Genomic DNA, 12,943 nt, shown 5'->3' on the forward strand with positions numbered 1-12,943 from the left:
GGAAGTAAACTCCAGTGGTAGAAGTTTATTTCCCCAGGAGAGTGATGCTCCAGGTGGAAAAAGGCAGGACACCTTTGAGGAAAAGGTGCTGCAGGTGCCTTCAACGAAAGTCCTGTCACAAGGCAACGCTGTCGCCACGGTATAATTAGAATAACACGATCTGCCCAGCTCCATGCTCCTTATCTTGTGTTGATCAGTGAATCCATACAGGTACACGATCCTTTATCTGGACATCTAAAATCCGGAAAGCTCCAAAATCCAGCAAGTGGGGAGAGAGTCGGATGGGTGGGGGGGGGTGGGGGGAGACGGCAGGGCGACTGAAAGGGGGTGGATAAATCTGGCTTTCTGAAATCTGTAAAAATCCAAAATTCAGAACACACTAACTCCCAAGGTTTCTGTATAAAGGATCCTGTACAACAAATTCCCAGTGTTCAGTGGTTTGGAGAACCAGATTGCCTCAGAATGTTTTATCTTAAAAGCAGTGAGATGGAGGGCACATGAAATGTGGGTGATAAACTTAATCTTTTTCAATTTACGTTTAGACATACAGCATGGTAACAGGCTCTATCAACCCACGAGCCGACCAATTACACCCAATTGACCTACATTTTCAGTTGGTATGTTTTGAACGGTGAGAAGAAACCCATGCAGACACAGGGAAAATATACAAACTCCTTACAGATACACCGGATTGGAACCCAGGTCACTGTAACAGCATTGCACTAACCGTGCCGACCTGATAGTACAGCACCCTCCAAAAACTTACAAGGATTTTTTAAATTCATGTTTTTGGGTGGCAGGGCCTCGTGGGCTGTAAGGGCTGGCTATCATTCTGTATATCATTATCCTGATACTACCTGTGGATCTCTTGTATGGCTCCTGGCATCAGTTCCAGGTACATGGGGGAGTGAAAGAGGGAATTTTAGTCACTGTTTTACCACTGTTTCGTGTCCAAAACAAAGCAGCAAGTTAACCTTTTGCTTTTGCTCCTCAGATGACGATTCTGATATCGTGGCTGTTGGGAAGATTGTATTTCATCCAAAGAACGTCCTGGGACATGGAGCTGAAGGAACTATCGTGTTCAAGTACGTACAATTGGCTTTCAGACTCTGGTGTGTGTGATGTACATACCATATATGCTGTGGTACAGGACTACTCTGTTTAGGGCGACCCCGGAATTACCACCTAAAATATTGGTTTTGAGCAATAGCCTTTGTATAATATGATCTCACAAATCTGCACTTACAACTGACCAGTGAATGCTGTTAAAAGCAAATCACAATATTTTAATAACAAATTATCATTTAAAGGTTTAAATTTTATTTGGATATTTTAAAATAAGCCTGTAACAGGCTGTTTAAAGTCTGTACAGAGCTGAAAGCAATCGGACCATGTGGATGGACTCCGTGGGGGAGCACTGAGACTTCGCAAATAACTAACGGGGCATGAGTGGGATTACATCAAAGCTGCAGGAAGATGCCGGCTTTGTCATCAAGGAAAGAATTTTAGACCCTTTGTATAAGACCACCTGATTTTAAGGTATAATTTTTAAGTTTCGGAAAGTTATACACAAGGGTAGCAGTTTCCTTGACAAAAAAAGATTTTCTGTCCTGGTGCTAGATGGGCCAAAAGGCCTGTTTCTGTGTTGCGATGTTCTCTGGTTCTGTGATTGCTGTTCAGCCTCAAACTGCTGTCTTCCTGTGAGAGATTGACCCAGATCAATCATTTTAGCTTCCTGCCCCTTGTTTTCTGAAGGGGCAAGTTTGACGATCGATACGTTGCCGTGAAAAGGATTTTGCCTGAATGCTTCAGCTTTGCGGACCGAGAGGTACAATTGCTGCGCGAATCAGATGAGCACCCAAACGTGATCCGCTACTTCTGCACGGAGAAAGACCGTCAGTTCCAGTACATCGCCATCGAGCTGTGCACAGCTACCCTGCAGGAGGTGAGAACAGCAACGGCCCAGGGTTGGGTAGAGGAGGGAGAGGGAAGTTTTCAGTACATCAGGCACCAGCCAGTTTAGTTAATGAAAGAAAATTTAACAAGTGTTGGTTTTTGTTAATTATTTTTGTTGTTGTACCTGTTCCTTGTGACAAATATAATGCTAATTTTCTCTTTCGTAGTACGTTGAACAAAAGGACTTTGATCGCCATGGTTTGGAGCCCATAATTCTACTTCAACAAACCACCTCTGGCCTGGCATATTTACACTCACTCAATATTGGTAAGAAACACCCACAGACCAGAGAGTTCCTCGGGTTCCCTCAAGCATGCTAATGTGCAGGAGCTCTCATTTACAGAGACACAGTGTATATCCACCTCTTGCCTGTGGGCTTGTGCTCCACCTCCCATCATTTTATTCAGGCACCTGGCTGTTGTTTGCTCATGCACTGACGAAGGGCTCGGGCCCGAAACATTGGTTACATTTCTTTTTATTCAAGCGTCTGCCTGATTTCCAGCCTGAACATAGAACAACTTGTGGCTGTCAGAGGTCTTGATGTCCAAGCCAGGGAATTTCTTCATCTTGGATTTTACCTGTGGCAGCTCAAATATAACATCAGCTAAAAACATCGTCTTGTGCTGTACAGCGATAGAGATGTGGATCCTTCATTTTATTACTTGAAACAATAGATTTCCCTCCCAAACTTGGAGGGCTCAGTCGAATATCTGAGTAAATTGGTGATTACAGGCGGTGGAATTAATTTGAGGTCACGTCCAATCTACCTTGCATAATATTTTGTTAAATGTAATCATACACAGACTATTCCATATAAAGATTTTGTTAGGCTGTATTTGTAATACTGTAGTCGCAAGAATGATGTGGGGGCTTTGGAATGGGAGCAGAAGAGGTTTCTCAGGATGTTACCTGCATTAGAGGGCATGGAGAAGATGGACAAACTCTTGAGTGCTGGAGGCTGGGCGGGAGTGTGGAGGAAGCCTGATGGGTTATTAAAACCATGATAGGCATTGATAAGGAGAACAGTCAAAATCTATTCCACCAGGTACAAGCATTATACTCTAGAGGATGTGCATTTATGATGAAGATAAGGAAGTTTAAGGCAGACGTCTGGGTCATTTCTTTTACACTGAGAGCAGAAGGTGCCTGAAATGGGCTGTGGGGTCCAGGAAAGGTCCTCCGAAATAGTGACTCCCAGGAATTTAAATTTGCTCAGCCTCTCCATCTCCAACCCCCCAATGATCACTGGATCATACACCTCTGCTATTTCCTTCCTATCAACAATTAACTCCTTGGTTTTGGCGACATTGAGTGCGAGGTTATTGTTGGTGCACCATTTAGCCAAGTTTTCCATCTCCTTCCTGTATCCTGACTTGACACCCTTTTTTTTATATATCCAACCCATTACCATGGTATTGTCAGTGAATTTGTAGATGGTGTTGTTGTACAAAGCCACACATTCATAGGTGTAAAGCGAGTAAATCAGGGAGCTAAAAACACAGCTCTTTGGTGGTCCAGAACTGATTGTGGAGGAGATGTTTTTACCAATCCTCAATGATTGTGTTCTGGAGGTGAGGAAATCCAGGATCCAATTACACAGTGGGGTGTTGAAGTCTTGGAGTTTGCTGATCTGTTTTGAGGAGACGATGGTGTTGAATTCCAAATTGTAGTCGACAAATAACATCCTGATGTATGCGTCTTTAAGCCTTGGGTCTCTGCATAAAGTTTATGGACCCCTTCCTTGTGAAGCAGTCAGGTTTTGGTTTCTTCCGTACTTCTACCGACTAGACAGAAAAAAATGAAAAATATTTATGTTATGTGAGGTGGGAAAAAAAAATGAGGCTTTTACTCAAATGTGTTGTAGGGAATTGAGAATGGCTGCACAAGGCCATACTGGGCAAAGATGGCAAGTTGCAGTCACACAGCAGAAATCAGCCCCTTTAGACCAACTTGTCAATATTGACCAAGCCAGTCTCTCTTGTCTGCATTTGCTCCATGTCCTCAGCTCTCCAACGAATCTGAAATAAAGATGCTGTAAATGCTCAGCAGGTAATGCGGTATCGGAGAGAGAAATAATTAGCTTTTGTCATAACGAGGAAAAGTTGGAAATCGACTAATTTACAGAGAGGGGGGAGGGTGACAACCAAGGAGAGTAAATAACAGGAGCCCTCTGTGAGAGGGGTGATAAAGGCTTGTTATTGTCCATTGATGTGTATGGAGGAGAAGAGAAAGTATTGTTGAAACTGAAAAACAAAACACTGCAGATGCTGGCAATCTGAAGTATAAAGGACAGCTGGAAATGATTTGGTCCGGCAGCATCTATGGAAGCTGAAAGGATAGAGTTAACGTTACAATTAGATGTCGCTGAGCAGCTCTGATGTAGATTGGAAAGTCTGAATATCTGAAATGCAGAATTCAACATGGAGCACTCAGACCTGTAATGTGACCTATCAGAAAATGAGACATGGTTCCTTGAGCGAGACCCTCGGTTCAGTCTGTTCCTGACCCAAGAATTCGTTTCTTCCTCCTCTGTTTCTTTCTCCCTTGGCCCAGTCTCTTCTCATTGCCTTCTCTGGATTCCTGATTCTGAAGAGAGGTAATTAACTGAAATATCACCTTCGATGCCCTCTCCATGGGCACTTCCTGATTTGCTTATACTATTCACAGGACCATAAGAGTAGCAGAGAGGATCAATGGAGTTTCCTTCCCCCTTCAGCGACATGATCTACCGGGATCATTGTCTGAAGAGGGCACAAAAATAACTGTGGACCTCCTTCCACCCTGCACACAGCATCTTTCAGCTGCTCACATCAGGAAAGAGTTACAGGAGGATCAGAGCCAGCACCACCAGGCTGAGGAACAGCTTCTTCCCACGGGGAGTGAGAATGCTGAACAACCAAAGGAACTGCTCTCACTGACCATCCGAGACTCTCATATTCATGAAACAAATTTTATTTATTTGTGTAGATGAATACTTGTCCTGCATATGCATTGTTTGTATGTGTGTGTTATGTCTGGATGTGTGTCTGCGTGTTTTGCACCAGACTGGAGAATGCTTTTATACTTGTACAATCGGATGACAATAAGTTTTACTATCCAGCCCGTGCCTTTTTTATTTCTGGGTTCTTTACACAAATTGCAATTCTCAGGCAGCCAGAGAGGGATTTGTGGAGGAACTCAAACCGGACTTGTAATTTTCTTTTCAGACAAGTAACTTCATTGCTTTATATTTGGGCCACTGTGGCTTTTAACGCTCATTGTTTAGATTCATATTGCCTTGTAGAAGTGTGTAATGTGCCCAGTTTTCTCTCAGTTCACAGAGACTTGAAACCACACAACATATTGATCTCCATGCCCAATGCTCATGGAAGGGTGAAAGCCATGATCTCCGACTTTGGTCTGTGCAAGAAGCTGGCAGTAGGCAGGCACAGTTTCAGCCGCAGGTCTGGGGTACCGGGCACTGAAGGGTGGATTGCTCCCGAGGTGCTAAATGAAGACTGCAAGTCAAATCCGGTGAGTTCGCCACAGCAGCAGTGCACCGTCCCATATCGATACACGTGGCTACTTAACAAGATAAGAGCCCATGTTATAACTGGAAACATACTTTTGTGGCTAGAGCATTGGCAGGAAGCAGAAAAGTTAGAATACAAGGAGTATATTTGGTGTCACGTCATGTACTGTGTCCTCCTGCCTCTTTTCTGGATAGTTACTCTGTCTAATGTTAGCTATCTGTATAAGGCGTGCAGGTGAAATGCTCACCAAGGACAGAATGTTAGGATTGGCTGCCAGTTGCTACTGGTGATCCACAAGAGTCTGTGTTGGGGCAGCTTCTTGTTATGTTTCATATTAATGATTTGGATTATGGAATGAATGACTTTGTAGCCAAGTTTACAGGTAATACAAGGATGGGTGGAGGAGAAGGTAGTGTGGAAGAAACGGGAGGCTACAGAAGGACTTTGACTGATTAGGAGAATGGAGAGAGAAGTGGCAAATGAAGTATAATGTTGGAAGGTGTATGGTCATATATTTTGGTGTAAAAAATAAACAGGCAGACTATTTTCTAAATGGGGAGAAAATGGAAAATACCCAGAGATGCCAAAAGACTTGGGAGTCCTCGTGCAGGATAGCCTGTATGTTGAGTTGGTGGTGAAGAAGGCAAATGCAATGCTGGCATTCATTTCAAGAAGGATAGAATATGAGAGCAGGATGTGACATTGAAACTTTATGAGGCACTGATGAGATCTCACTTGGAGTATTGAGAGCAGTTTTGGGCTCTTTGTTTAAGAAAAGATCTGCTGACATTGGAGAAGGTTCACTAGGATGGTTCCAGGAATGAAAGGGTTATCATATGAGGACCATTGACAGGTCTTGGCCTGTATTCATTGGAGTTTAGGAGAACCAAGGCATCAAAGGTTACGGGGAGAAGGCCGGGCAGTGAGGCTGAGCTCATGATTAAATGGCGGGGAAAACTCGATGGGCTGAATAGCCTATTTCTGCTCCTATGTCTTTTGGTCTAATGGACAGGCAACAGTGGATGACGGTAGCTCCCAGATAGTTGCCTGAAGAAGAAAGGAAAGTCTTTTAACAATTTGGAGCACAGAAACTGGTGTTAGACAAGTTGGTGTTTTATGTGGAAAACTTACAGCTTCAGAAACTAAATCCTGTGTGGCTCTGTGTGTGGGGTGTTCTGTGTCTCCTGATAATCGTACAGTACTGTGATTGTCACAGGATAAGTTATACAAGTGGTTCACTTATTTCATTCCTCCATTAGACCATCCTGCCCATTTTTTATTTTTAAAGAATGGTCCCTATGCAACTTTCTGTCACTTTTCCCATTAACTAAACTCTGTCTCCACGAGTACAAGTGGATCGGACCTAGAATGTGACTATCTGGTGAGAGCTGAGGTGACCAGTGGAAGTAGAAGGCAACAGAATGAAAGCCCAGTAGCTGAGGATTACCAAGGTAGTTCACTTCTATCTCAGCAATTCCACATCCACCCCACTGCCTGCTGACTCAGCAGGCAGGAAGAACCAGTGCTCAATGAGCTGTGATCTCCTGGTGTCATTCAGCTCCCACTGCAAATTACAGCTGAACCATCGTAATGTTTCTAGAGCAGTGACCGTTGGAGAGGTCAGTTGATGCGCTAAAACCAATGGACCCTGGTGAAAAATTAATGCATGTTTAGAATTAATCAGTTAAAGGGTAGAGAGAGGAAATAGTTGACACTGTCTTTCACCAAGAAATGGCAGGACGAATCCTTTTTTTGCTGTATCTCACAGCTTTACTAAACCTCGCAGCAGGCAGCATGGTTAGTGTAGTGGTTAGCGCAACGCTGTTACACCACCAACAATCAGTTCTGGGGTTCGAATCCCACATTGTCTAGAAGGAGTTGGTACATTCTTCCCATGTCTATTTGGGTTTCCTCCGGGTGTTCCAGTTTCCTCCAACCATTCAAAAAACATACTGGGGGTTGTAGTTCAATTAGATGTAATTGGGCAGTACGGGCTCGTGGGCCAAAAGAGCCTGTTACTGTGGTGTATGTCTAAATTTAAATTAAAAAAATTAATACTATTCCATAAATTGAGTTTGTACAACTTCTGTTTAATTCCCAATAGACAATGAGCTCACAACAGTGCTGGTACCTGCATTGACTTGTGGAAGTGTAGCATAGGTGTAGGGGTGGTGGGGGGGAGAGAAAGAGTGGAGTCCTCTCAGAGAATGGGAATAAGCAGAGAGATTTACTTAGTCACTGGCTGATCTGTCCTTCACCTGAGAATACTCTGTCCTGTTCATTGGCAAGGAAATGGGTGGGCTACATTGATGCAGTGTCATTGCTCAACTGAATATTTGCTCCCATCTTCACCAAAGATTGATGTGTTTCTTCAGAGAAGATTTACCTTGACAATTTTAAATTTGTTATCTAGTATTTTAATATTATTTATTTTAATTTAATTTCTTTTGCCTGTTGCTTGAAATCTGGATACCAGGGGTTTTTACAAGATTTCTGTTTATAAGATTTTTCACTTTATAAATGACACATTTAAAAATTCAGCTCAGTGCTCAACCATTTTCCACTAGAGTTGCAGTCTTGTCACATACAATTTTGAAACCTTGAGCCAATCTAGAAAACTTCCAAGATTCTGAATATATTGACATCCAAATTACACCACATTTTGAGTCAGGATCAGAATTTATTGTTACGACCAAGTCATGAAGTTCGGTCTGCTTGCTAATCCATGAAAAGCTTTCTTTTTTTCTGCATTGGCTGTCCTGCCCTTGTGATATTGCCATACTTAAAGTGCATTTCACTGTAAAACTTTAGTTCAGCTGCCTTAGAGTATTGTGTGAAATTGTGGTCATCCCAAACAAGAATGGTGTGGCTTTGGAAAGGGTACAGATTTACCAGAATGCTGTCTGGATTAGATGGTGTGAGCTACGGGAAGAGGTTGGACAAACTTTTGTTTCCTGTGGAGCATCAGATGCTGAGGTGAAAATTATTGAGGCACAGGTAGGGTCACAAATCAGAATCATTTTTGTCCCCTGGGATAAAAATGTCGTGAGCATTCAAAGTGAGGGGAACATTTAATGGAAATGTTTGGGGCAAGTTCTTTTTGCATAGAAAATGGTGGATGTCTGGAAAGGGTTGCCAGAGGACTGGTGGAAGTTGTTACAATACTGGTGTTTAAGAGGCTTCTGGAAAGACGTGACTATGGTAGGATTATGGCTCCTGCGCAAGCAGAGTTTTAGTTTCATTGCGGCGTCATGTTTGCATAGACACAATGGTCTGAAGGGCCCAGTCCTGTGCTGAACAGCAGACACAAGCAGATATGTTTTAAATACTTGTTTGGTTCTCCCCAGACATGTGCGGTGGACATTTTCTCTGCTGGCTGTGTGTTCTATTATGTGATCTCAGAAGGGAGTCACCCTTTTGGAAAGGCTCTGCAGCGGCAAGCCAACATCCTGCTGGGTGTTAGCAACCTTCAACATTTAAAACCTGACATACATGGTAAGTTCCCAGCAAGTCCCTTGGGCAAGAAGCTTCATCTTTGGAGAGGCAATGCCTTGATTGATTCTGTGAAAAATCCAGTATAATGATCTGAATTGGAATTGTGACGATCTGATGTTAAAGTTGCTTTGTTCCTGTCAGTCCCTATGTCACTTCGTCAATGCCAGTCACATATCTCTTGGAGTGAAAGAGCAAGTTGGACAGCAGCTATCACAAGCCAAGGCATTTAACATGTATAAGCAATTGGTGGGGCCAAATTTGGAGTATTGTGTGCAGTTTTAGTTACATAACTACAGGAAAGATATCAATAAGATAGAAAGAGTGCAGAGAAGGTTTACTGGAACTCCAGGAACTGAGTTACAGGGAAAGATTAAGCAGGTTAGGACTTTTATTCCCTGGAACGTAGCATAATAAGGGGAGATATGATAGAGGTATTTAAAATTCTGTGGGGGGGGGGAAATAGACAGATTAAATATAGGTAGGCATTTTCCACTGAGGCTAGGTGAGATACAAACCAGAGGTCACGGGTTAAGGGTGAAAAGGGAAAAGTTTAGGGGGAACCTCTTAACACAAAAGTGAAGGGCGTGTGGAAATCTATAATAGGAGCAGGTAGACCATAAACAAACAGTCCGTGGCGAGAAGAACATAGTTAATATTTCAGATCAGTGATTTGCCAACAGAAATGATTCTGAAGATGATGAATTGCTCTGGGCCATGAGCTGTTGTCCTTTATCTTCTGGTCAGCCATCTTATGTTGGAAGATAGCCACAGCAACCACAGTGTAACAGTCTGATGCCTCTGATGTGAGGAAGGCGGCAGCCAGCGATTGCTTTCTCTGGATGTTTCCCTCAGTAATTCACTGTTTCTTTTTCCAGATGACATTATTGCTCGTGACTTAATTCAAGGGATGACAAACATGGACCCTCAAAGGCGTCCCTCTGCCAAGTGCGTCCTGAAAAATCCTTTCTTTTGGAGTCTTGAGAAGCAGCTTCAATTTTTCCAGGTTTGCTAATATTTCATTTAACTCAAGCCAAATAGCTTACTCTCTGGAAGTACACATCAGTGTAGCCAGTAGAAAAATCAACCATGAATGCATGCCAGGATTAAGTTACCTTTGGCTTAATCATTTCAGGATGTCAGTGATCGAATAGAAAAAGAGCCTCTGGATGGATCAATAGTGAGAGAGCTGGAGCGAGGAGGGCGCAGTGTGGTTCAAGGTGACTGGAAAATGCACATCACTGTACCTCTGCAGACAGGTGGGCAGATCCCGTGGTATTTTACTGCAACTGATTTGTGTTAAACTGTGCTGATTCATCCAAACCATTGTTTGACAGAAAATGCTACTCATTCTCCATTCCTCAATGCTGACCTGGGGTTTGACAGGATCAGATGTTATATAAGGGGTTTTTTTTTCTTTCTGGCAATAACCGTTAAAACTTGTTCATTCTGTGTTTTATCTTAAACTGAGATAAGAAAATTGGTAGTGAAATGTTCCTGGCAGAGGGGAATGTCAGTGGTCGGGTGCGCACCAAAATGATCAAGGCAGCGATTACTTTAAAAAGAACTAGCAATTTGAGACATGCGGCACATTTAGTGCAGCGGTTAGCACAACGCTGTTTCAGTGCCAGTGACCGGGGTTGAATCTGGCATTGTCTGTAAGGAGTTGGTATGTTCTCACTGTGTGTTTTCGTGGGTTTCCTCCCGCCCTTCAAAAAACATACCAGGATTGTAGATCAATTGAGTGTCTGAAAGGCCTGTTACTGTGATATATGCCCAAATTTATGTTTAAAGAAGAAAATACAAACTGGAGCAGATGGTAGTCACCATTTTGGGTTTAATGAACGCTCCAGACTCAACTCAGACCTGCTGAGTTTCTCCAGCAATTCTTTGCTTTGTCTTCTTAAGATTCAGCATCTGCAGCTAATTGTGTTTCTCTATCAACCTCATCATCTTTACCACCCCCTCCCGCATTCTCATCCCCCTCCCTCTTTGGTTCCATCCTTTTCTACCTACCTTGCCCACTCCTGTTCCACCTGATCTCTCATTATACCAGTGTTGTTACCTCTAATGAGTTTCCAGCACCACATCCCTCCCCCCCCCCCCCCCCGTCTGACTCTTCTTCCTCCACCGGACCTCTCTCCTTTTGTCTGGTATCTGGTAGCCAACTGCTTCTTTCTGCCATTCTTCCCTGGTTCACCAGCCTCCCCCCCCATGGTACCCTGTCCAACCCTTCCCACCCTCTGCTCATTGTACTGACCATTCACCCTCTGCACTCTGCCATCCCCAAACGTTGTCAACTCTTTCTCCTACTGATGCTGTTTCACCTGCTGAGTTCCTTCAGCAGATTGTGCTGTGTTGAATGTTTCCCTGTCCTCTCCCTTCCAAGTGGAATGATACCAGCCATTGAGGTCTCTCTGAGTCTTTGATATTACCCCATGGTGGTAATTCTGAGCACTTTCTCTGAAGCTTAATATCGCACTATTTTTAACCAGCAATGTTACAAAGGAAGCATCTTCTCCACAGTCCCAATATCATGGAATGTGCACGAAAGCTGACATTGCCACCCTTGCCGCAGTTATTGAAAGCGGGTTGGCATGAGCTAGCTTTGTCTCGATTTGCTATCTGATCAGTGAAGTCCATTGCTTTATTACAGTGATAACAACGACAGTGTATCAGATCACATTTTCAATGCAAATTAACTTCTTGTAGATCTCAGAAAATTCCGTTCATACAAGGGGAGCTCTGTGCGAGATCTGCTTCGTGCAATGAGGAATAAGGTAAGAGGACCAGTTCTGCAACCTTTCATCATTGTTAGGGCAGACAGTCAGAAGCCTCCTCCCAGAGGGGGTTTAAAAAAAAAGTCACTTACTAGGGGAGTGTGGCGCAAAGAGACAGGAACAAGCTGCCAAGGTTAGTTGTGGAAGCAGATGTGATGGTAGCATTTATCAGGCTTCTTGATGCCCTCTTCTCCCTGCACATCTGAGTCTATGTATCATGTGCAAGCAGCAGTTTTGACTTAATTTGGGCACCATGATCGGCACAGACATCATGGGACAAAGCCTGTTCTGTTGAATTGTGTTTTATGTTGTAAAATAGATAACCTATTATCAGAATTAAATATTATGAATAATTAAGTTATTGCCTCTTTCAGGTGAGCTGTTAAAACTTGATTAACAACAGATAATACTACTCTGGTTGAATTCCTCTATGGGGATAACTGGCATATTTATTGGCCAAACTAATCCTGGTGAACCTCTTTTGCATCCCTTCCAACGCTTCCACATCCTTCATTTAATTGACCAGAATTATACACCATACTCCAAATGTGGCCTAGCAAAGGTTTGGTATCACTGCAACATGATGCTCCTCCTCTCCTCCTCCAGCATTTCCGTGTATTTACCACCGTCACAGCATCTGTAGACTTTCATGTTTCACTCTCTTCCTCTTCTACTCGATGCCACAAAGAAAGCAAGTCTTTATGCAGCTTCTTCACCACCCTATCTATTGTGTGTCCACTTTAAAGAGATTGCAGATCTGGACCCCCAGATCAGTGCTTTCTAAAGTTCTGCCATTAACTGTATATATCAATCACAAGATGCTTCTCCAGTAACAAACAAACAGTGACCGTTAGAATAGTGACTTGGAATGAAGTACCATACCGACTCGTGTAATAGTCGATCCCGTATAACCCCCCACCCCTTTTATTGGCCCAAAAATTGCGTGTTTCCATATGAAGCTTGTAAAAGTCAACCCCCCCACTTCCCTCCACAATTTTTGGCCTTGGCTGCCCTCCCATCTGAGCTCCTGATGCCACAGCCGTGGACCCTTTCCCTGGCTGCTGCCCCTCCCCCATCCCCCCCAAAAAGCCTGTCAGCATTGCCCATGTAACCTTGGTTTATTCCTGTTTATCAGGAGTTTAAAGGTATTACGAGCACACAGCCAAGCAACTCCAACCTTGTGTTTAGTTCATTGGGATATCC

At 43.4% G+C, this 12,943-nt stretch overlaps 1 protein-coding gene across 2 annotated transcripts in view; it reads left to right on the forward strand.

Annotated features, from left to right (window-relative positions):
* Positions 1–12,943, forward strand: part of ern1 (endoplasmic reticulum to nucleus signaling 1) — a 98,084-nt gene that overhangs the window by 77,884 nt on the left and 7,257 nt on the right. For both annotated transcript variants that reach the window (XM_069929808.1, XM_069929809.1), the window contains exons 14-21: positions 995–1,085; positions 1,756–1,945; positions 2,124–2,223; positions 5,270–5,469; positions 8,816–8,963; positions 9,839–9,966; positions 10,096–10,219; positions 11,673–11,740. In XM_069929808.1, coding sequence (XP_069785909.1) covers positions 995–1,085; positions 1,756–1,945; positions 2,124–2,223; positions 5,270–5,469; positions 8,816–8,963; positions 9,839–9,966; positions 10,096–10,219; positions 11,673–11,740 — 1,049 coding nt within the window. The remainder of the gene's footprint in view (positions 1–994; positions 1,086–1,755; positions 1,946–2,123; positions 2,224–5,269; positions 5,470–8,815; positions 8,964–9,838; positions 9,967–10,095; positions 10,220–11,672; positions 11,741–12,943) is intronic.

Source organism: Narcine bancroftii, chromosome 3 (genome assembly GCF_036971445.1).
Source record: "Narcine bancroftii isolate sNarBan1 chromosome 3, sNarBan1.hap1, whole genome shotgun sequence".
Lineage (NCBI taxonomy): Eukaryota > Metazoa > Chordata > Chondrichthyes > Torpediniformes > Narcinidae > Narcine > Narcine bancroftii.